The sequence below is a fragment of the Morone saxatilis genome, unplaced genomic scaffold, assembly GCF_004916995.1.
Source record: "Morone saxatilis isolate NCDOM2014 unplaced genomic scaffold, NCSU_SB_2.0 Contig1, whole genome shotgun sequence".
NCBI lineage: Eukaryota > Metazoa > Chordata > Actinopteri > Moronidae > Morone > Morone saxatilis.
The window spans coordinates 17061556-17085695 of NW_023339651.1; the positions used below are offsets into that span (position 1 = coordinate 17061556).

Genomic DNA, 24140 nt, shown 5'->3' on the forward strand with positions numbered 1-24140 from the left:
AGCGCAACACTTGTTGCAGGTAAACGCAGAAGGAGAAGACTCTGTGACCTCTAGTGATCAAGACTAGGGTAAAAATCTGCCGAAGTTCCCCTTTAACCGTTGTGGTTCATTCTCACTGCTCATATCACCCAGTTTCCATCAGCCGCGGTTGTTTTTTAGAAAACAAGTTCTGATAAACCTGCAACATGCTACCTGCCCAGCACTAAAAAATACACAATAACTTAGCTCCTAACCAGTGAACATGGTGGATTTAGCAGCCATAGAGCTGGATATTTAACCTAAGGACTTGTCAGATGGGAGGATTAAGGAGGTGCAGACAAAACCAGGGGTAAAAGAAGAGTGAATATTGGACTACTGGAGCTAATATTGGCCAGAAACGTGACCTTAGGTTCATAGGATGCCCCATGTATGCTAGGTGTGTAATGTGTGTGTATTTTAGGTTGACTGGTAAAGAAGTCTTTTATTTCAACAATGTATCATCTTTCTTTTGATCTCATTTACATTATTACGTATTTTTTTTAAAGGCAATACTGACACTGGTAGAAATGTTCAGTCCATCAAGGTAAAATCAGTTTTCTGTGTGTATGTGTGTGTTTGTGTGTGGTTTCATGCAGATGACTACACACTCCATGTCCAAGTCTCCAACCTGTATGACAACGTTGACACATCCATGAAGATAATCGTCCGCCCTCAGTTAAATCGCCTCCTCATTTCCTCGTCCCTTCCCGTGCCCATTGTCAAACAGACCCTCCTTCTGGAAGCTTCTGCAGAGCCCTCCACCTATGCTGTCACCTACACATGGGACTTTGGCGACGACTCTGAAGCTGTCCAATGTATCCACCATAATGTCAGCCACACTTTTGCATTTGCAGGGGTCTATAATATCACAGTGTGTGCAAACAACACTCTTTCAGCTCTGACCACCTGGCTCATGGTGGAAGTCATGGAGAAAATCTCTGGATTAACGGTCAGCTACAGCGGACCCAGTGAACTAAACTCTGCTACAGATATCAGAGCTATGGTGGTCACTGGTACACGTCTCAAGTGGAATTTTGACTTTGGTGATGGGTCCCTGCAGGGAAACCTGACAGATGGTTCCATCTCCCACATCTATAAGTCGCCAGGAAACTACATAGTTGACGTAACTGTCTCGAATTCATTCAGCCAAGCCCATCAGTCTATCAGTGTAGAGGTCTATAGGTTGGCTGTTAGTGGAGTCCTCCCTACAGAATGCATCATGAGTGTAAGAGACATAGAGTTTAACGCTCTGGTGAATGGGAACATATCCATTCTGACTTTCCATTGGCTGTTTGGAGATGGATCACCTCTGACTGTAGTGAGGGGACAGTCAACAGCCAGGCACAAATTTCAAAGCCATGGGATTTTTCGTATTAGTCTGACTGTGTTTAGTTCTGTTACATCTGTATCATTTAATACGAGTATCTACGTCGAAGCACCAATAACCAACATGACAGTGCAGTCATCACAGGAAGTAGTGGCAGTAGGAGAAGAGGTATGCTTCAGGGTGTTAGTTTTCCCTGAACAGATGACAGGTTACCAATTTAAGTGGTTCAGCAACCCCTCTAGTGTCATTGCCATGACAGAAAATGCTCAAAAGTGTTTTATCTTTAAAGACGAAGGTGTTGAAGAGGTATCAGTGACAGCAAGTAACAAGGTCAACAACCAAACAGCCAAAGCTAGTATTACCATTCAAAACCCTGTAAGTAAGCTGTCTGTGGTGCATGATACTCAAATAGACACACTGACAGTCAATACATTAGTATCATTTTGGGTAGCCAATTGCACTGGTAGTAATGTGTCAGTGCTGTGGGACTTCGGAGATGGCTCTCCAGTTGAGCAAACACATAACGTGTCACATGTCTTTACCTCGACTGGTCAGTTCACAGTCACCAGCACAGCATTTAATGCTGTTAGCAGGGATTCTGTGACCCTTACAGTGAATGTTTTACTTCCTGTTTCAGACCTTTCACTTCACACCAATCAGCCATATGCTGTAGTAGGAGAAGAAACTCTTATTTCAGCAATTAGCAGTGCTATCAGTAGCACTAACTACTACTGGACTGTGGATGGTATGACCTCAACCAAACAGGGGACATATCAGTTTAGATTTGTGTTTCTGAAACCAGGAGTGTATCAAGTAAGGGTAATAGCACAGAACCTGGTGAGTAGAAAGGAGGCAGCTATTCTAATAGAGGTATTTGAAAGAATAGAGGGTCTTCAGATTGAATGTCAGAGCCTGACAAACATGAAATATGTACCAACCCAAGAGGAACTGCTGTTTATTGCTTCAATCACTAAGGGCTCCAATGTCACTTATCACTGGCTTGCTATGCAGAGCGGAATAAATCGCCAAATTACTGGTATTGAAGAGCTTTTTCATATCTTAGCTGAAACTCCTGGTGGGATTTCAATTCATCTAAGAGCTTCTAACAAGTTGGGTGAGGCAACCAGCATTGTTTCTTTAGTGGCAGTACAGCGTCTAACAAGTGCACACATTACAACACAATCAAACATTGTGGCATTAGGGAAAGTAGTGAACATCTCTGTATCCGTGGTTGCCGGGTCAGACCTACAGTACTTTTGGTATGTGAAATCTGATCTTTCACCACTGCAGACACATGTACCCTTTCTTCACCATACTTTCACAAATTTGGGTCATTGTCTTGTCAAAGTTTCAGTTCAGAATGTCCTCAGCCACAGCAATGCCTCAAAAGAGTTTAATGTTCAAGAAGAGATCCAAGAGGTGGACTTTAAAATTGAAGGAAAGACAAATCCATTTTATATTGCCGCAAGTGCTGCTGTTCCACTCCATGGACTTATTCGTGAGGGTAGCGATCTGCACTGGAATTGGAAAGTTAGAGGTGCCAAAAGCATGCTTTTTAATGCCCCTAATAGGACATTTAACTACACCTTTCCACACGCAGGCATCTATCAGGTATCTTTGAATGTTTCCAATGGGATAAACTGGCAGATGGTTTCACACATTGTCACAGTCCAGGATGTAATCAAAGGTCTAATGCTGAACATTTCTAAGTCTTCTTTCTGCACAGAGGAACATGTTACTTTTATACCAACAATCTCCAATGGAAGTAATGTAAGCTTTGCTATAACATTTAGAAACAAAGACTGGATTTATAGTCAGGGCATTCTCGAGGGCCAGTTCACCACATCAAACCTTCTAGCAGGGACACATGAAGTTACAGTTAAAGCTTGGAACCAGGTCAGTAGTGCTGAGGTGTCTTCCAGCTTTCTGGTCACTGAGCATATTCAAGGTTTGGGGCTTGTGAACTGTTGTTCTACTGCTCTAGAGGCTCTTAAAGGAATACAGTTCAAGGCAGAAATTCAAAGTGTACTTCCAGTCAATTACACCTGGACATTTCACTTAGTGGGATCTGAGCCCACATGGCTCATGGGACAAGAAGTGATCTTCACTCCACCTGAGAGCGGTTTATTGTCTGTTAGCGTGCTAGCCACCAATGGAGTCTGCTCCATGATGGTAAATGACACTGCTATAGTTCAGTGGCCTGTTAAGACAGTAAAGCTTGTCTGTCATTTAGACAGAATATTCATTGGACATGCTGCCATGTTTTCTACAAAAGTGAATGGAGGGAGCAACCTCAGATACATCTGGGACTTTGGAGACTCTACTGAAGAATTAGTGACAGACTTAAGCACAGTCAGTCATACTTATTATATTCCTGGGAAATACAGTGTTACAGTCACAGTTCTCAACAGTGTCAGCCATGTGTCCACACAGTTATACATGAAGGTAGAGGAGCCCCAGTGTTCCAGCCCCCAAGTCTCTCTTGTCCAGAGCCAGTCTACTATCTTCAGGTCAAGGACAAGTTTTTTTGAAGCAAGCGTTGACATTAACTGCTCTGCTTACAAAACCACATACCTATGGGAGATACTCAAAGAGTCCAATTGTACCAATGCCAACTCTGGGAACAACGTCATTCTTAGAAGTCCGGTAGATGCAACTTCACCTATTCTCTTACTCCAAAAGCATACCCTCGATACGGGACAGTATTGCCTGGTATTCACTGTTTCACTCCAGGGAACCCCTCTACTTGTCAAACGAAAAACCACCATCACAGTGGTCCATTCCCCACTGGTAGCTGTCATCAAGGGAGGCTCACACAGACTGTGGCCCAGCCTCAGTGACCTAGTCCTGGATGGCTCTGAGTCCCAAGACCCTGATATAGAGCCAGAAGTAGAAGATACACTCCAGTATCACTGGACCTGCATGACAGTGGTAAAGGCCTCTTAATGTTAAATCAACTTTATTGTAAGGAAAAGTATATTAACTGCTATCATTATAGGTTGTATAAGATAAGAAATGAATACAGAATTTGAAAGCAGCAAAAGTGGTAATTCTTCGATACACAGTCATCTCCCTACTTGAGATCTATGTAGGTATTACTAACTCCTGGGTGTTTGTATTTTCAGAACTCCACAGAGTCTAATTTTTTAAATCATCCCTTTGGGAGTAACAGCAGTAGAATGACTGTACTCAGCACACAGCTGCACCCAGGCACAATCTACATTTTCACCCTCACTATACACAAGGCAGGGAGGAGACCTGTCTCTGTCAACCAGACAGTGAGTATTATCCATAATCTAACTCCATTATCACATAAATGCATGCTTTATCTCTTTAAAATCAATGTATTTTTCTTGAACCAGCAGCAATAGAAAAGCTATATGAAGTTATGTTCAGTATCTCTTGCAAATAAATTGTTTTGGAGACTGTGGAAGAACTTACTTGAATTTAGTCAACACTTCACATACCTCTGTTCCATATCTTTAGGTGACTGTGTGTGAAGCTCCTGTGCTTCCGGTGATTGTGGAATGTGTGTCCTGCTCTGTCCTGTCCTCCTCTTACCACATTAGTTACACTACCCCCATCATATTCTCAGGACAATGTGGACAATGTGACGACCAGGCTCAGGTAATGATTCCTTTACTAACTATCAGTTTGTTTTTGTGTAGAATCATTATTCAAGTAGAATTTCATAATTTTTTGTGCAGACTTCTGTTAAATAGTGGTTTAATGAACAAAATGCAAATGTTGGAAGTAAAACCAAAGATAATAGCATAAGACAAAACATTTATTATAAAACGTAAAAGGTAGTACAAGTGCAAAGAGGAACTATCCACTATCTGTGCTCCCTCTGCTGCAGTCTCTGCTGTTATTCATTATTGTATTAATTTGGTGTTTATCTGCTTAGAGAATTAATTTGTGATTGGACACTTTAATCTATATTGAATCTTAGCAATGCTTAATTAGGTAGATGAACAATGAACAATACAATGGTTTGTTATTTGCAGCCAAGAAATATACAAATGTACACAGACAATAAGCCATTCAGTGTTATTATGATTCATGTATCTGTCTTCTCACAGTACAAATGGAGTGCAGCAGACCAGACTGGCATGACCCTTGACCTTGACAAGGTTTCCACCACTACAGGGGGACAGTCTCCTAATTTGGTGGTGCGTTCAGGTGTCCTGCAGGCAGGGAAAAGTTATACCTTTACTCTCAATGTATCCCAGCCTGACATTGAGCAGTGGGGCAGCGCCAGCCTTACCGTACTACCTAACAATCCACCACATGGAGGCCTCTGTGAGCTCAGTCCAGAGTCAGATATTCGTCTGCTGGAGACAGTGGTCACCTATAACTGCTCAGGTAACACTGTAGAAATAGTGAAAGTTTTTCAAAATCCAATTTGCATCAAAACCTTTAAGCAGCTTTTTGATTGGACAAGCCAAGAGAGTAAATGCTTTGAAAATTTGATTGTGTTTCGCTAACATCTGTTCTCTTTTGGCAGGGTGGCAAGGTAATGAAAGCAGTGCCTCTCAGCTGATTTATACCTTCCAGGTAGCACCATGCCAGCTCGTTGGCATGGTGTGCCCCCTGCTCACTCTGTACAGGTGAATATAGGCCTTAACTTACAGCTGTTAATAGACAAGGAAGTGTGATCCTGACATGAATGTTAAAAAACATCAGGTTTGGATTTGCTGAGTTTTTTATGTCTTAATTTCTCTCCTTAGGGGTACCCGTTCAACATTTGGCAGCTTGGTTCCAATGGGAAGTCCTGAGCAAAAAAGAAACATGTCAGTTATCACAGTTACATTGCTGGTAGAAGACTACTTGGGTGCAAAGGTTGTTGCTCTGAACAGGTAAGACATCACAATTCTGCTTGTTGTTATATGCCACACTTTCCACCATATTTTATTTTTCTATCAACTTTTATGTTATGTTATTACATGCTATGCCAAAGTTTGTCTTGCCATGTTTTAGTGAGCTCAGTATTACTGGTTGCTCATTTCTTCAGAATGTTAACAGTTGAACATCCAGCAAGGGATAGAGCTGCCAGTCAGTGGCTCAGAAACAAGAGCCAGACTGAGCTGTGGGCTTTAGTCCAACATGGCAACCCTCAAGAGATCATTCCTTATTCCATTGCCCTCACCAGCCAACTCAATCAGGTACCGGTTAGCATCATAACTCATTTGCCAGTGCATGAAATTACGCTTGATTATGATTAAATAGCTGTCATCCATAACAGAATAATTGAAGATTATGAACATAGATGGATGTGAGAATCTCGAAAGGTTTGCATTTGGTTGGAATACTGACTAATAAGTTTCACCCACCCATCCACAGATGGAGTCGGGATGGACTGCCGGGGAGCTCATGGACAGAAGGGAGATCCGGGAAAATGTGACCCAAGCCTTGGCCTCTCTCCCCGTGTCCTCCTTGTTGGATGTCGACCAGATCAGCTCAGCACTGTCACAGTCTACTGTAAGTAATCGCCTAGTTTGCTTTCTGATCATTCTCAGCTCAAAAATATTTAACAAGCGATTAGTAATATTGAAAATGCTTTAGAGGACAGCTGCTGGGTATCAAACATATGGAGACATTTAATCCATTCTCATATTGGTGCCTGCAGTAATTCATGACAAAGACAAACAAAAACCGAACGGCCATTTCACACAAGAGCATAACATCATACTTCATTCGCATTATTTTCTAAATTTACATCTTTCAAGCATTCATTCTGTAAAAAAAAATCTTAATTTTCTGTTTTCCCAAGGCTGTTCCTAGTGAATTGGTATGTGAAAACTGCCAGGAGAAGGTTCTGGAAGCTGTAAGGAAGATGATCCATGTAATGGAGGAACAGATGAGTCCCGGTGGTTTGTCAACTGTTGAAACAGGAAGAAACATCCTTAACATCATAGGTGCCGATCATCTCCTGCATGAAACAGTCATGTCCTGATTGTGAACTTTACAGAATGTGTTAATATTTTGTGTTCTTTGTGTTTCCAGGCAGCACCCTTGCTGCTGTGTCTGTCACTGCTTTCAATTCTCACCCAGCCTACTCAAGCACTCTGCAGTCGGCTTCCACAATCGCCCTGTCAGCGCTGGGTCACGCAAGGGCCCTGATGCGCTCTCTGATGCATTCACATGTGCATGGCGAGGCTCCCCTTTCACTCTCCACCCCTTATATCAATACAGTGGGCTTCCATGGAGACCCCTCCGACCTCCTCTGCACTCACCACTCCAACCAAAACCAGATCATCCCCTCTCAGTTACCATCAACTGATGAATCTAAGAGTTCTCGCCCATGTCAATTTCATATCCCTACCTCCCTTACTGCTCACCTGAAGAGTCAGAAGTCTGAGGTGGTGCAAGTACTGTTTGGTATGGATGGAGAATTGGGATCCAACCCATTGCTGACTGCAGCCGATCCTCCAATTTCTACCTCGCTGGTTGGCATGGAGCTCACCACACCTCAGGGCCAACCCATACCCATCCAGGATCTGAACCCTGAACAGGCCATACGGGTCACCCTGCCCAACAAGTACCCTGTGGGACAGGATGATAGGGGTGGAGATGGGAGGGTAGGTGAAGCTGGGAACGAGACATGTCTTACTGTAACTCTGCCTGCTGAAGGAAGGTTGAACCTTACAGTCAAAGCTGTGGATAGGCTTGATGAAAATGCGGGTTTATATATCTCCTTCAACTTCAGTCTGGACCCAGGTACGGTAGATTATTTCTCTTTCTCTCTCTGGACCGTTCTTGTTTCCACATCTTAAACTTTTGCACTTTGGTATAATGCTTATGGCCATTTGGTCTTAATGCCGTTTTACTTTATTCCTGCTATGCACCAATGTACAATTTTACAAATGGCAAATTGTATCTATGCAAAACCCCTTTTTGTAGAATGTGATTATATCATCTTTCAAATAAATAACTAAGTTGGGGTGTTTTGTAGAAAACTGAGACAATGCTGTCTGCCATAGTATCTTCTATTATTAGGAGTCGGCAAAGTCATATGTCAAAGTGTGCACATTCCAGTTCCAGTTTTAACCAATATTTCTAGAACAAAATGGATCAAATGACTATGAGTTATGTCTTAGTAACAAATCCAGAGAATTATCAGCAAAATCTGGAGTTCCGTTCAGCTCCATAGAGCATTTTAGTGTCTTTCAGCTCAACTACTGTAAACCACCAGCCCAGAACCAAACGGCAGCAAGACAGTAGAGTTGAATGAGTAAACAATGAGCCGGAGTTTCGGCTCACTATGAAGTGTGATGGGTGATAATGCTCTGTAGTTTCATCACTGTGAGTGACCCCTTTCACAAAGTCCCATAGTTTTTACATTGTGACTCGAGTCATGATTATAAAAATATCGATTAGAGCTGCTTCCATTTTTAGCTTGTAGAAGAAAAGAGCTGATTGCAGTGGAAATTTACTTCCACTGGAGGGCAGCAAAAGCCAGACATTTTCACAGTCAGACGCAGTGGCTTTAAATGTTTATTTATGAAGAACAATTTAAAGAGACAATCTTCCTAAGTGTCTTTAATTAAAAAAGTATTAGAGGGCTGCCCTACCTCAGTTTTAAACTTCAACAAAGTAATGACTGCCCGACTTTACATTTAAGTATGAATACATTTTAAATGAACGACAGTGGCTGACAGTTCTGGGAAGTTTTGGTGTAAACATAACATGTCAGGATGTCATTTGTTAAATAGTGACAGCGAACTATCTTTAACGTCGATAATGCAGCGCCTACATAATTATTTATCAACCTTACTCTATATCTACGTGCATGAATTATAAATAAAAAGATTATCTGCATTATGCATATCTAGGAGCTACTCCAGTGAGCCTGGGACATGTCAAGATAGAAGTGAGCTCTACAGTGCCAGGGACTAATGCATCCCAGGATTCCCTTGTGAGAGAGTGGGCTCTCACTCTCTCCGCTCCGACCACCTCTAAAGAGGAATCCATCTTTCTGTCTCCACTGTGAGTCACCGCTCTTTTCTGTAACTCGGTGCTGTGTTTGAATGCCCACTTTACTGAATAAAGAAGTACTTTAAAGACTTAAAATTCTTCCACAACAGTTTGAACGGAACAGACAAGCCTCTCTCTGTCAACCTTACCTCATCTCTGGTCGACGGCGGCCCTGTCCACGTGTCGGTGTGCGTGTTCAGCTCTCTGTGTCAGTACTATAGTGTGGAGGAGAGGCGTTGGAGCAGTGAGGGTCTACAGCCACTGGAGGGCAGCACACTCCACACAGCACACTGTCTCACCCAGCACCTCACCATGTTTGGGGCCAGTTTGTTTGTTCATCCTGGGGCCGTTGTTCTGCTGCCACCGGTATGTGAGAACACAAAGCACCTATATTTATATTTATAGACATTATTTTTGAATATTCTGACAAATAAATATATCTAATCCATTCCTCCAAAGCAATGTCAGGATTAAAAACAGGTTAGTCACCAACAGGCTCTTCCTCTTCTCCCTCTATCCCTGTGTTATCTGTGCAGTCAGGCGGCCCCTTGCATAACATCGTTGTGGCGATTGTGTGTGCCGTCCTGGTTCTGATTCACCTGCTGGTGGGGCTCATCGCTCATAAACTGGACCACTTGGACAGCTTGAGACTGAGCCAGGTCCCTCTGTGTGGCAGACCAGGGCTGTACCACTATAGAGTGCTGGTTAAGACCGGCTGGAGACGAGGAGCAGGTCAGCCAAGGACAAGTCAATAGGATGTAGAAATGAAAAGTGAAGACAAAAAAATAAATAATAAATGCATTTTCATGTTTTGATTTATGAAACCTCTAATTGTATATGATGGAAATGATTCATGTTGGGGGTTTGACCAATCAGGCACCACGGCACATGTTGGGATCAGTCTGTATGGTGTGAACAAGAGTGGATCTCGGCATCTGCAGAGGGATGGAGCTTTTCAGCGTGGCAGCCTGGACCAGTTTCACCTCGAGACAGATGACAACCTGGGGGAAGTTTGGAAAATTCGCATCTGGCATGATAACACAGGTACATGGAAACTGCTAAGTTAGTTATGTCAGAAACAAGTAAAATTATTTCACCCTCTAGATGGATATTTTGGTTAATTTTTCTAAATGAAGAGCAAATAAAGACAAATTCGGCAATCAAAACCTAGTACAAGATCAAATGTTTCAAATAGTGATGGGTAGACCATTTTTTCCCACAGAATCAGTTCCCTTGAGTTGTAAATGTATCAAAGGTTTTGAGTTTTGGTATGGCGCCCGTTTCTCCATGACACTGTCTTATAGTATAGCTACTGCTGCCTGCCCCATAAAACTTCTCTTCAAAAGCATTTCCAGTCATCTTGTATAAGTTTCCATTAATATTTTACATTTTAATGCGTTGATTCAGCATCCCACTTGTATGTAGGTAGGCTATGTAAGCCCGACATACAATGTTACAGAAATGTGATTTGTCTGCATAAACTTGTCATTCTTCTTAGACAAGTAGCAGACCCACTCCCAGTTTGAGTGAAAGGTTCATTCGACCTCGTTCAGTGTGAGTGTATGAGTGAGTGTAGCTGCCAGGCTCTGGACTGGATTTGATTGGAGTCACTCATTGATGTCCAATGATTCTCATTCATTTCTGTTTCATTTTGTTATGAGCGACGCACCACCGTGAGCAATACCCTGCAATAACACTGGGCATGGGCAGTAAAACTGGGAAATGAGTGAGTGAATTCACGCTTTCATGAGCAGTGACTCAGTGCCGCTAAAACGAGTCGTTCAAAAAGATTTGTTAATTTATCCATCCACAACAAAACAACAGGAGATCAAATCAATGCACTTACTTGATACTATAAGTAGTCTGATATCATATATGTAAATGCAGGTCTGGACCCTTCCTGGTACGTGCAGCATGTGGTGGTCTGGGACCCTCAGACAGATCACATGTTCTTCTTCCTGCTGGAGGACTGGCTCTCTGTGGAGAATCAGAAGAACGGCACTGTGGATAAGGAAGTTCTAGCTTCATGTAAGATAATACATATTACTTTCAACCAACACATTGCAAGAAAAAATCTCACAATGTCTATTTAATGTTATAGTAGAACAAGCTGTTCTACTATCACAAGTCCAGATTTTGGCACAGGGCTAAAAGTTCTGGATTAAATGATTTATCAAACAAACCACATACGTTCATGTGCAACCATTTCCTATTTCCAGTGGTTGGGTGGTGTGTTTTTTCCTGACAACCTCTTTCAACCTTTCAATTTATCCTCGCCAGGTCCTGAGGAGCTTTCTCAGTTCCGACGCGTCTTCACCTCCCAGCTGATGTTTGGGATGGTTGAGCACCACCTGTGGCTGTCGCTGTGGGAGCGTCCTGCTCACAGCCATTTCACCAGGGCTCAGAGGGTTACATGCAGTGCCCTCATGCTGCACCTCTACCTGGCACTGGGGGCTCTGTGGTATGGGGCTGTTGGCACCGTGGGGCACAGGTAAGATAAGTATAGATCAGTATAAACCCCAAATCTTTCATGGTAGGGAATAGATAATACAACAAATGTCAGATTGTTATATCATTTGATTCAATAACACTTCAATAAAGATACAGTCCTTCTAATTACTATAATAATGTCATTTAAACAAAATAAGTAATCACTGACTAAGGTAATATGATATTACATTATCAGTAGTAAATACAATTTAATGTTTTATAGTTATGTCATTATGTCATTTTTTTAGTTATACATAGCAATACATTTGGCCATTTCCAGATATAAACCAGTCTGTGAGTAGGCTCTGCAGAGGTGACAGGATGAAACTGATTTGTGTCCCTTTGCCACAAGTGGTCCAGTGTCAGCCCAGCTGCTGGTTAGCGTGGAGACAGTTGCTGTGGGGATGACTGTTGCTGTACTGGTGTTTCCTGTCCAGTGTTTCCTCTGTTTCCTGTTTAGAAAAGCTCACAGTCAGGTAACTCTAAACAGCTTAAAGCTAATATACTCATATATGCTCATGATACATTTGACTGCTGAAAGAAAATCTGTCCTCATATGACCCATTTGACATATTAATGTGTTCATTCTGCTCTTACACATGCCTTCAGTGCGTTCCAGATTAGAGGTCATTAGAGTGGTGTATTGGACGTACGTCCAAGCTTTGCTTGTCAAACAGTCTTATCTCAGTATGGAAACAGCACAAGTGAGTGTTTTCCATTTATCTGAATGTACACTCAGAAATGCTCAGGCAGCAGGTGTGTGTTTATATGTGTGTGTTATCCAGGTAACCATGGACATGTCAGTTCCTCCTTCTCCCGCTTGTCACTCTGTGGAAATGGACGTCTACCTCGGCCAATCGGAGCTCTCCGGGCATTCCTTCCTGTCTCTGCCAGACTCCTCTGGCCCATTCGGGGACAGTCCTTCATCTGTGAGAGTGCGCACACACACACACACACGTGAACACAAATAATCACTCTTCTCCTCCTGTCTCATTAAGTGTTCTTCTGGCTTCTGCAGTTACTGGACAGCAAGGCATTTGACTCCAGTATTCTGGATTTTTGGGCTGCATCTGGCTTGGCTCCCCAGACAGATGGAGCATGTCAAAAGGAGGGCATAGGGACGTGGCCGTCTTGCGACAGCCTCCTCAATCTACCAGTAGGCCCATGCATCACTATGACGACCCCAGCCCCCAACCTCTGCAAAGCTTCACCTTCTCTTGGCCCGATGCGCCAGCTGAGGAGAAAAAAGGCCCTGATGCAGCTCCGCCTGGCCTCCCCCTCCTTCACTGGCTCACCTCCTGCTCTTCACTCTCCCCTTTGCACATATCCCCTTTCAAAAGACATTCCCAGTTCTCACCAATCTATTGCTGCACTGAACCGAAAGGTCCCTGCCATGAACACCAACTTAGTGCAGGCTCATAACCACAATCTGACACACTTCACACTTCTGACTCTGTCGGGTGAGAAACTGTTCCAATAAACTCAGATATTCAAATATTCACTCAAGGGAAATCAGGGTTTATTAATCATGTACATCTGAAAAATCTGTTGTCGTGTTGTCAAAGAGAGTACTGTATGGTTTCTATAAAGCAAAAATTTAAATTGCAGAAGACAATCCCACATTGCTTATAACTAATAAGAGTATAAGAGAGGGATGGGTCCTCAGATGTGGATAGACAGAGTGTGAACTAGTCTGATCATGTATTTTTGTACTCGATGCCAGAGGAGGATCTTCTGATGTCCATTGCAGCAGCAGAGGAAACAGCAGATATAACTAACAGCAACTCAGACAGCGGCCGTGATTCCCCCAGAACCACCTCCTCACTCTCAAACACGTAAGGACTGCTTCTGTGAATTGCAAACGCCATTACATGCATTTCTGTGTTTCTTACAATATTGTTAGCAACACACTGTAATTACTAGTCTTTTGCTTTTATAGGCAGAGCACCTCGTGTAGCAGCTGGTCAGAGCGGAGTGAGAATAAGTCCCTGTATGGTGCAGAGATCCACAAGCTAAATGCACAGTCCTGTCCCCCCCTGTATGGGGCAGGACTCTACAAGTGTCCCTCTGTGTTATCTGTAGACTCGGTGGCCAGCACCTTCCTGCCGACCCCTTCACCTGACTCCACATGCTCCTCCTCCACCACACGCATAGGTACTACTACTCCACAATCTTTCCATGTGTCCCCTGGCAACTGCATAATCCCCCTGGGGTGCAGTTACTGGTTGGGAATCACTATACTACCCAATTTCTATTCACATCTGGTGATCTGGTTGTGACTGGTGTTTGAGATATCTGTTGCTCATCCTAGGCGTTGCTCGAGGTCAACCCAGCTGGCTGCTTCCTCCCTGGGCAGTGTGTGTGATTTACCCCCTGGTGGCTGTGCTGCTAGGAGCCTGCCTGGCTGTGGTCGGACTCTACGGCAGCTTTTTTTCCAGAACAGTAGTCCTCATGTGGATGGTATCAGCTCTCTCTGCCTTTCTTACCTCTGCTCTGCTGCTGGAACCTCTCAAGGTGGGTTCAAACATGTCATCTCATTAACTCACTTCATAGATCTTTAGGATCCTTTGATTTGCAGTCTCCATCTTCCTTGTTCAGGTGTTTGTACAGACCTTGATCTACACAGCACTGTGGAGGCCTGTGGATCCAGAGGTGGAGGATCAGCTGGCTCAGGAGACCACTGTTGTGAGGGCGTTTGGAGAGCATGGTGGGAAGGTTCGGCCACCATGTGGCTACGGGCTGCTTCAGGCTAAAGAGGAGGCCCGTAAAGTCAGAGCTCTGCGATCACTAATGAGGGTAAAACTAAACTTTAAAATTTTGTTACAATTTGTTTTCAGAAGCATCTAATTTTTTTGTTGATAAACTGAATCTTTTCTGTAGCACTGTGTGTGCCAGCTGTTATTTCTGTTGCTGGTGCTGATGGTGAACTACCAGGACAGTGTAGAGCAGAGGCAGGGCAGGCTGCTGCACTCCGCTGTCAGACGCCGTCTTCACACAGCACCCTCGGGGGTCCCTAACCTCACCTCACTCAGAGAGTAAGGGCAGCACTCAGCTTCCTGCTGTCAAAACACTACACCATACCTAATGCAGACACACACTGTATAATCTGGGGAAGCAGCACTAAAATGTAATTCTAGTTCAGCCAGAAGTGAAGAAACACATAATTGCTTTAAAAATTATTCAACATGAATGATTTCATTATTTCATGCAGTCAACTTATTTTTAGCCTGCTGTCATCCGAAAAATATAGTACAGCCTCAATTCCGCCATGGTGACACATTTGACTAATGACTGATTACTCTTTAGAGTTTAACTTTCAGTCTAATTGTCAGGACAAAAAAGAATATCTGTAGAGAAAAAAAGCTTAACACTGATGTTGCATCTCATTCATCTGCTTTTTTGCACACATACACACACAATCCCAAGCTTACTGTATATCGATTCTCTCTTCATCCAGCTGGTCAGAAGCAGAGCAGTGGATCATCCACACCTTAGTGCCACACCTACACCAAAACCCTACACTGCGCCTTGTCGGATTGCCACGGCTGCAGTACACACATACTCTCAGTCCTCTGGCAAGTGTCTTCCTGGGAGATAGCAGTGTAACAACACAGCAGCTCCTAGCTGACCTGCACATGGCAGACTGGAGCAAGAAACAGTAAGTGGATTTGTTACGGCCAGATGACTGCATCTCCAAGACATGCTGAGTGTGTACTTATTAATGCACATTCATTCTTCAGTTGCTGAGTCCTCTGAGACCAAGAAAATATAGAATTATTCTTTGGAAAATAATATAGCGTGCCACCCCATTAAAACTTTCCAAAAAGCAAAACAATGCAACTTGTTTTTCCTCTGGGAACACATGCAGCAGTAAGAGATGATTTCTCATGTAGATTACAAAACTGTTTTGCATATTTTGCATGAGACACTGAATCTTCTGATGTGATTTTTTTTGGTATAGTATCAAACTGATTTTTTTTTGTATCGTATTAATTGTAATGAAGAAATCTACAGTACTGATTTAAATTGTATGCTTTCTAATTCTAATAAATGCTTTTCTTCCCCTTTTCATCGCAGGTTTAAAACTCTTTCTTTCGACTTCACACACTACCACAGAGAGTCTGGTTTATTTGTGTGTGTGTCCATACAACTAGAGTGGGCCCAGACACAGAGAGTCATCCCCTTTCTCTACATCCATCCACTCCTCATCCCTTCATCCTTCTCTGGACTGGATCTGCAAGTGGCACTTACGGTAACAAACACTTGCAATCCTTTCAAATCGACGAAGAATAGAAATAAAGAGTAATACATATTCTCAAGCAAATTATTAAAAATTAAGTTCAGTGACAAAATCCACTTGCTTTATCCTGCAGGCTTTCCTTCTCATCTCTGCTTTCCTAATCTTGTTCGGAGAACTGTGGTCTGTGCCTACTGAGCGTGCCCAGTATCTGCGTCAATTCAAACACTGGCTCCAGCTTCTCCTGGCCTTGTTGTCCTTGGCAACGGCTATCCTGCAGCTCTGCTTCCTGGCCCAGGGCACTTCCTGTGTTTCCGAAGTAAGAAACAAAAAAAGTGTACGTAAAACTGTTCAGGCCCTTGTTATATGTTAGCAAATTTGATCTGGAGTGACGGTAGTTTGATAACCTACATCTAAAAAGTTAGTGTCAGTGCTTCACTTGTTCCCTTGTCCATGTAGTTCAAATTAGCAGAGTTCAAGGCAAATGCTTAAGCCCCTACAGTACATGTACATACAACCCTAACCCTAGATTCATTCATTATAACTTCACAGAAAAGTTGACTATTCTATGTGTCGCATTGATGACCTTACTACAACTTGCATGTACCATTCAGCTTCAGTCCCACCCAGACAACTTCATCAGCTTCCACAGTGCTGCCCTCCTGTCACAGAGGTGTTCTCAGTGTGCGGCTATCCTGCTCACACTACTTGTTCTAAAGGTAATGAGAGCTCTGCTTCATCAGTACACAACTATGTATATCGGTCCACAGTTTCCCACTCTATTTGCAGAGTCTACTAATTTCATTACTGCATGTTTCAGCTGCTGGGAACCTTGAAGTTTGTACGGAGGTGGGTGGTGTTAGGCAGAGTGCTGCAGAGAGCCTGGAGGGAGATGTGGGCTCTGACTGTCCTACTGCTGTTACTGCTGCTGCTCTGCACTCACCTTGGAAACACGGTACGAGAAGAACAGTGGAATGGAATATTTATAAAGAAGAAATGTATTTGATTGGCCTCTGTCTTTGTTTCAGCTCTTCTCCCATTCAGTAGAAGGTTTCCTGTCACTACGTCAGACCGGTGTCTCCGTGCTGTCCATCCTGCGTGGCCAGGTGGCTCTCCAAAAACTATGCAGGGTCCACCCAGTCCTGGGCCCTCTCTATGGGTTACTACTGATGGGGGGAGGTGTTTGGCTCTTGGCAAGACTCTGTGGAGCTGTTCTCATCCATACATACAGGTACACAATGTTCCATGTTACACAATATTACCTGTAGTATGGTGGTGAAGATATGAGGATAAAAATCCCTGCACTGCAATGTCAAAAGTTTGATGTAACAAGAACTTCCAGTGTCCATCCTTTTGTAACATGACAACTTCCTAGCTGCACTAAAATCTTGGAAGTTTGGTGTGTAAATTTTGCAGTAGTGAACCAGGACAATGTGCATATGCAAAAAGCATTTTAGTCTGGCGGTGTGGCCCTGCTCATGTGATGCTCTGGAACAAGTCTAAGCAAGCTTGACACAGACTGTCCCTGAGCTCACAAACCCCCTTTCAAAATTCATGTACAAGTAGATGTTAATACAGGATAGATACAGGAAGTGGCTAGGAAGGTGGAGGGAGTTCAGTTTCTGAAAGCTGGCAGCAGTGTAGCAGCAGGGATGCAGAGCTCAGCATTGTTGTCTGCATACTGAATGAGCGCTAAATGTTTATATGGAGCCTATTGTCAGAAATGGGTCATGGGCGTACATGATTGGAGGGTGTATGGAACATGTGACTATATTGTGACTTTTGTGCCTGCCTGAACTATTCATGAAGGTGGAGTGACTTAAGTACTTAAAAGGTGTCTAAGCAAGAGGACGTATATAGTTTTTCAGATGTAGAGGAAAGTCAAGTGTACAGCCATGCAAGTGGCTCTATAAGGCTGTAAATGTTAATATTCTCATATTTAGCAAGTATATTGTTTACCATGTTGACCAGCTTACTTTAGTATGCTAACATTGGCTAATAAGCACTAAACACAAAAGACAGCTAAGGCTATTGGGAACATCAGTAGTTTTGCAGGTATTTGGTCATAAAACAATTGGACATATTCATTTGATTTGATTTTGATCTGATGGGGGTGTTATGTGAAAGAAGAGGTCACCAAAGTGATTGCAATTCATCCTTGTACAAAAAAAAGTGTTATCATAATTTTGCCAATGAACATGCTTAATTGAAAGTGAGATTGCTACTAACACTACAAATTTCCCCCTAGCAGAGTGCCAACAAGGATTTTTATGGGTAAATATTGCATTAAGTAGGTCTCATTGCTAACTTTTTCTGTGACTTCAAGGACAGAGCAGGCTGAACTGTACAGTCCAACCATTGAACCTCAGGACTATGAGATGGTGGAATTCTTTATCAAGAGACTCAAACTGTGGATGGGACTCACCAAAGCTAAAGAGGTAGATAGTGCATTAGTTGTGGAGTAAATTAAACTTGCAAAGTCAGTACATGTTGATGTTGATTCCACATATTTCGTTTCCTTTCTAGTTCAGGCACAGGGTGAAGTTCCAAGGTATGGACATCCCTCCTTCCAGGTCCTCACAGCACTCCCGTCTCTCCACTCTGTCTTCCACCCTCCACTCTTCACACTCTCCTTCCTTATCCCCCTCATTTTCATCCCCCTGTCCCTTGTCCTCGGCTCTTTCTGTGAGGTCTGAGGACTCGTCAGTGTCCGAGCCTGGGTTTGACGTCCAACCCCACCTGGACCGCCTTCTGCCCTGTGTCAGTGCACTGCTGTCTCATTTTGATCAGGTCAACCAGATTACTGATGACGTTCACAACCTGGAAATGAAACTGGAAGAGGCTCAGACAAGAAGAAGGAAGAGGTGGATCAGTAACGAGGACAAAGGTGCAGAAAGATTTAGAGAGTCAGCAAAGCCAAAGGAACTGGAAGAAGAAGAAAGGCAAACAGGAGACGTTAGACACAGGAAAACAGGTTTTCTTTACCCCAAGCCACGAGTCTCCCTTCCATCATCATTTTCTTTTACTCCCTCCGCACTTCACAATTCTGCTGCATCAAGCTGCATCTTTCCCCGTACACGTAGGACCTACTCTGAGTCTGAATCAGTACCATTCCAGCCTCAAGCATCTAGCAACAACCGTACTTCTGAAACAGCCATGCTTGCTTCTGGGATCAATGGTTTATATCCTGCAGGTTCTCCTGGATTTGGAAGGCTTCCCAGGAGAAGAGCTTGGCATTCTGGGAGCTCTCACTCAGCTGATGCAGCTCAGAGGATCTTACTGACCCAAGGGGGGGTTGCTCCATGTTGCTCCCATTTTGCATTCACTAATACCAGACCCAGGAGTGAAGAAGGGTTAAGAGGATATATCAGTGATGGAGTCCCTGTGAAAAGGAAGGCTTGGATCCTTGAAGGATCAGAGACTGAGCAAGACTAACCATGTGTTTACACTGGAAATTATATTAGTTGACAGATCCTATTCTCACTGTGTAGAGGCTCTGACTAGATCTCTGTAATGGTGCAGCTACAAAGTGCCTCTGCTACATTGTTTCAGACCAGTCTGGCAAGTCTCACAACTTCATGGAAGTACAATCCTGACTGGAGTACCATTTAAGATATTGCTCCATAAAACAAGACTAGTCGAGGGCTTACCATAGACACCGTTTATGGACTGTAATGGAGAATCTTCTTCTTCCAAAGAAAAACAACTAGGAAACTTTGAGTAGCAGTTCACTTTTGAATTCTTTGCTAACTATTTCACACAGAAAAGAAGATTTTAACACACCACACTTCAACATAAGTCATTCATTGAATCAGTCCTAATGTTGCTTCATTAGTGTATGAGATCATTCAAAGTAAATGTCTTAGATGCTAAATTTAGATGCTTATGTAAGCCAAAATGCCTGTTGAACATAGATTTCAGACATTTGTAAGCCAGGTCCTTATTCTATGACCCAAGTTCTCACTTTTGTCTAATTGTGTGTATATAATATTGTTCCCTACCGTATTACATGCCTGTAAATATAATTACATACAGCTGATATCCTTTTGTAAGAGACTTTGGATGTTTTACTCTTCAGAAAAATAAAGACAAGTGACCATTATGGTCTGACAATGGTATAAAGTTTCATTTAGTAAAACATTTTATTTATAACAGGAAAACTGTGTCCTGCTATAACACTACTGTGTAAACTGTGTTTTCATTAATGTGTTTAGTTTAAATGATAACACAGCTCTATGAATATTTTATCAACAGTAATTCATATTATTTCCTATCTAAAGGAAAATACTTTGAGATTAAAATAGCAACAAACACTGTTATCACCTTTTGACTTTGTGAAGAGAACCAACTATTTATTTTGCTGGTCAGCAGCTTCAACGTGAACACAAATATTATACTATACTGCAGTTATACAGTGTTCCTTCTTTTAATCACATAATTGACATTGTCTTGAGGTCAACTGTTATTGACTGATTGTCCTTGTTACTTATCTTCACTTATCACATGTGTGTGTACATTGCCTTATCAATGTGCAACAGTAAAATGTCAGTCCACCTGTATAAAAGATGATGCATGACTGTCTGTAGGCACTCAAGTTTTGGAGTCTGCAGGTGAGTATACTACAGGATCATATATTTACTGTATTATTATTGCCGTTTTTCAGTTTGAATGCTTCTGTAATGTGACCAACCTTATGACACAAGCTTGATTCTGTTTGACTGAAATTCATTTTCTTACACAGTTGACAGCAAAGCCGTGACAATGAAGTGGGTCTTTGTTGTGTGTGCCATGGTGGCACTGTCTGAGTGCCTCATTCAGTAAGTCAGCCTTAACACTCTAAAACATTCCTGTACTGATTTACCTACTACTACCTAAATTCATTAGCTCCTCTGAAATAACTGGAGACCTATGATATATATATTTAAATGAGCAGGTGTATGTACTGTGCTCAAGAGTAAATCAGTATTTAAGTGAAGGTAGCTGAGTCAGGAGAATGTCTCCATCATGTTTCCATCATGTTTTCTCATGTAAGAGTAGTGAGAAGTTTAAGAGGAAAAACGCATGAGCAAAAACCTCTTTACAGGTCAATAAAAGACATACAAAAATAAGCTCCTTTGGTTAATCCTAGGGTCCCTCTGGAGAAGGGTAAGACAGCCAGGGAGTTCCTGGAGGAGCAAGGTCTGTGGGAGGAGTACAGGTTGAAGTACCCATACAACCCCATGGCCAAGTTTGACGACCGCTTTGCCGTGGGGAAGGAGCCCATGACCAACGATGCTGATGTGAGTAACAGCTGCTAAAGCTTAAACAGAAAGATGAATAGAAGCTTGTTTTACTGTTTTTTGGTAACTGAATGATCTCTGTGTCTCCTCTTCATCTACAGCTGGCTTACTATGGAATCATCTCCATTGGAACTCCTCCTCAGTCCTTCAAGGTCGTCTTTGACACTGGCTCATCCAACCTGTGGGTGCCCTCCATCTACTGCAACAGCCCAGCCTGCAGTACGTAAAACTATACATGCATATCAACCACACATGTAGCAGACAGATGTTAGGTGACTCGACTGAGATTTAGTAACCATCTTAAACATAAACAACTTTTTCATGTGTACCTTCCTAGATAACCATGACAAGTTTAACCCTGGACTTAGCAGCACCTACAAACGCAATGGCAGTCCTCTCAGTATCCAGTATGGTACTGGCAGCATGACTGGGTTCCTTGGATACGACACTGTGACGGTGAGAAATAAAAGCATATAGAGTCACTTATTTATAGTTCTTAGACGCTGATTATTACTTTTTTGTCACTGTGTTCCTTCCTTTTGTCTTGCATGGACATATTCATGTGTGTTGTGACTAGAAATGTCATTATTCTACAAAAAAACAAATGAAGAAGATATTCAGATATTCCAGATTGCTACTGGAGAGATTCAAAACTTGAGACTGATTTAAAGCTCTTTGTGTTTGTCAGGTGGGTGGGCTCGCTGTGAGAAACCAGATCTTCGGCATGAGTCAGTCTGAGGCTCCCTTCATGCAGTACATGCGTGCTGATGGTATCCTGGGCCTGGCATACCCACGCCTGTCTGCTTCCGGCGCTACACCCGTCTTCGATAACATGATGAAGGAAGGCCTGGTCAACCAGGACCTCTTCTCTGTTTACCTGAGCTCGTAAGGACACCCTTGGCTTTCCAGTATCCTACCCAGAAGGGAAATATGTCTGGACATTAAACTGTTACTATACAAATGTTTACTTAAACTGAGCCAGCAGCTGATTTCTAATATGTTTAGTAAGTTCTTGCTTTCCTTTGTAGTAACTCTCAGCAAGGCAGTGTGGTGACCTTTGGTGGTGTTGACCCCAACCACTATTATGGTTCCATCACTTGGATTCCCCTCTCCAATGAGCTGTACTGGCAGATCACAGTGGACAGGTAACGCCACAGACACAGCATCACAGGTCCTCCAAAATGTATCCAATCCAAACTGATATCGTAGTCAAAGGTTTTTTATATCTGTCTGAGACATGCTGTGCTGTGTGTCCCTTTCAGTGTTACCGTCAATGGTCAGGTTGTGGCTTGCAATGGTGGTTGCCAGGCTATTGTGGACACTGGTACCTCTCTGGTCGTTGGACCTCAGAGCAGCATCAGCAACATCAACAGTATGGTGGGAGCTAGCAGCCAGAATGGAGACGTAAGTAGTTTACGTTGAGTAAAATACAACTTAACTAAGTTGGAAATTTAACAATAGAACCAAACTTTGATGTTCTTTCTTTCTTCTGCTCTCAGTATGTTGTCAGCTGCAATAACATTGCCCAAATGCCAGCTGTGACCTTCCACATCCACGGACAGGAATTCACCCTCCCTGCCTCTGCCTACGTCCGTCAGGTAAGTGTTTGGTTCCCTGGCAGACTTTGTATTTTTCCATCTTACTATACTTCCCTTCCATTTGACATTCGTCTCCTAAATCCCTCCCACAGTCTCAGTACTATGGCTGCCGTACTGGCTTTGGCAACGGAGGTGACAGCTTGTGGATCCTGGGTGATGTCTTCATCAGACAGTACTATTCCATCTTCAGCAGAGCCCAGAATATGGTGGGTCTGGCCATGGCTAGATAATCAACCTGAAGTCACCTTGCCCAAGAGCCTTGCAACAATCATGCATGCATCTTAGTGTGATAGTAGGATTTCAGTGCAACTGTAATGATGTGTAACACCAAAGACTTTCCCTTGTTCTATAAATGATTGCATTTCTTTAAATCCAATAAAAACAGTTAAATAAATTCCACTGTTCACTGACTCTAAATCTGTGTCAATGGTAAGCTACAGTAACATCTCATTAAGGATGGCAACCCAACGTAAGACACCCGTTGATACAAAGGCAGTACATACAAACACACAACAGAACAACTTAATGTAGTAGATGTTTGTACATACTGTATGTTAAAGCATGTGTTACATATTGATTAGCATACTTAAGGTGAGTCCATGTAATTTAAGTGTCAATTATTGGAGAATGGTAAATGCTAAAACATAGTGTAAAATGGCAGCGTAGGTAAAGATCCAGTGTGCAACATTTAGGAGGATCTATTGGCAGAAATGCAATATAATATTCATAAGTATGTTTTCATCAGTGTATAATCACCCAAAAATAAGAATTGTTGTGTTTTCATTATCTTAAAATAAGACATTTTTTTTCTACAGACGCCACAGGTTGCCTTCTGTGGTTGTTTATAAAAGGGAGTCCCACTGGCTGGCATCTGGTGGTCCCTGCTGAGTAAGCAGTGTACTTCCTGGTCATATGCTGATATAGTTTTGTAAGAGACTGTGTATATTTTACTCTACAGACGAATAAGGACAAGTGACCATATGGTCTAAGTGATGTGCATGTTTCATTTTATTTATGACTGAAAATAGTGTTCTACTATATAATGACTCTGTGCGCACTTGTGTTATCAATGTGTTTAGTTGAAATGATAACACAGCTCTATGAATATTTTATCAGTGGTAATTCATATTATTACCTATCTAAAGGAAAATATCTTGATAAAAGAGTAAAACAAGATAACAGCATCAAACACTGTAAGATAGGTGTTGCCAGAG

The 24140-nt window shown here is 42.6% G+C and overlaps 2 protein-coding genes across 2 annotated transcripts in view; both read left to right on the plus strand.

The window, feature by feature from the left end:
• pkd1b (polycystic kidney disease 1b) overlaps window positions 1-19484 on the plus strand; it is a 26223-nt gene extending 6739 nt beyond the window's left edge. The window contains exons 11-40 of the mRNA XM_035668427.1: window positions 615-4276; window positions 4832-4972; window positions 5428-5710; window positions 5853-5955; window positions 6076-6204; window positions 6360-6510; window positions 6689-6826; window positions 7119-7263; window positions 7352-8065; window positions 9181-9334; window positions 9523-9688; window positions 9859-10054; window positions 10199-10366; window positions 11210-11350; window positions 11603-11813; window positions 12165-12288; window positions 12598-12741; window positions 12831-13272; window positions 13536-13647; window positions 13752-13966; window positions 14124-14326; window positions 14411-14608; window positions 14693-14847; window positions 15270-15470; window positions 15890-16064; window positions 16186-16368; window positions 16839-17004; window positions 17094-17280; window positions 18376-18487; window positions 18576-19484. Of these exons, the coding sequence (XP_035524320.1) occupies window positions 615-4276; window positions 4832-4972; window positions 5428-5710; window positions 5853-5955; window positions 6076-6204; window positions 6360-6510; window positions 6689-6826; window positions 7119-7263; window positions 7352-8065; window positions 9181-9334; window positions 9523-9688; window positions 9859-10054; window positions 10199-10366; window positions 11210-11350; window positions 11603-11813; window positions 12165-12288; window positions 12598-12741; window positions 12831-13272; window positions 13536-13647; window positions 13752-13966; window positions 14124-14326; window positions 14411-14608; window positions 14693-14847; window positions 15270-15470; window positions 15890-16064; window positions 16186-16368; window positions 16839-17004; window positions 17094-17280; window positions 18376-18487; window positions 18576-19484 (10028 nt within the window). The remainder of the gene's footprint in view (window positions 1-614; window positions 4277-4831; window positions 4973-5427; window positions 5711-5852; window positions 5956-6075; window positions 6205-6359; window positions 6511-6688; window positions 6827-7118; window positions 7264-7351; window positions 8066-9180; window positions 9335-9522; window positions 9689-9858; window positions 10055-10198; window positions 10367-11209; window positions 11351-11602; window positions 11814-12164; window positions 12289-12597; window positions 12742-12830; window positions 13273-13535; window positions 13648-13751; window positions 13967-14123; window positions 14327-14410; window positions 14609-14692; window positions 14848-15269; window positions 15471-15889; window positions 16065-16185; window positions 16369-16838; window positions 17005-17093; window positions 17281-18375; window positions 18488-18575) is intronic.
• A 1326-nt stretch (window positions 19485-20810) lies between these two features.
• LOC118331445 (pepsin A-like) lies at window positions 20811-23156 on the plus strand. The gene is made up of 9 exons (XM_035666393.1): window positions 20811-20866; window positions 21178-21328; window positions 21430-21547; window positions 21666-21784; window positions 22017-22213; window positions 22357-22473; window positions 22591-22732; window positions 22828-22926; window positions 23019-23156. Exons 1-9 carry the CDS (start codon window positions 20811-20813, stop codon window positions 23154-23156), a joined length of 1137 nt encoding a protein of 378 aa, XP_035522286.1.
• Window positions 23157-24140: the final 984 nt, after the last annotated feature.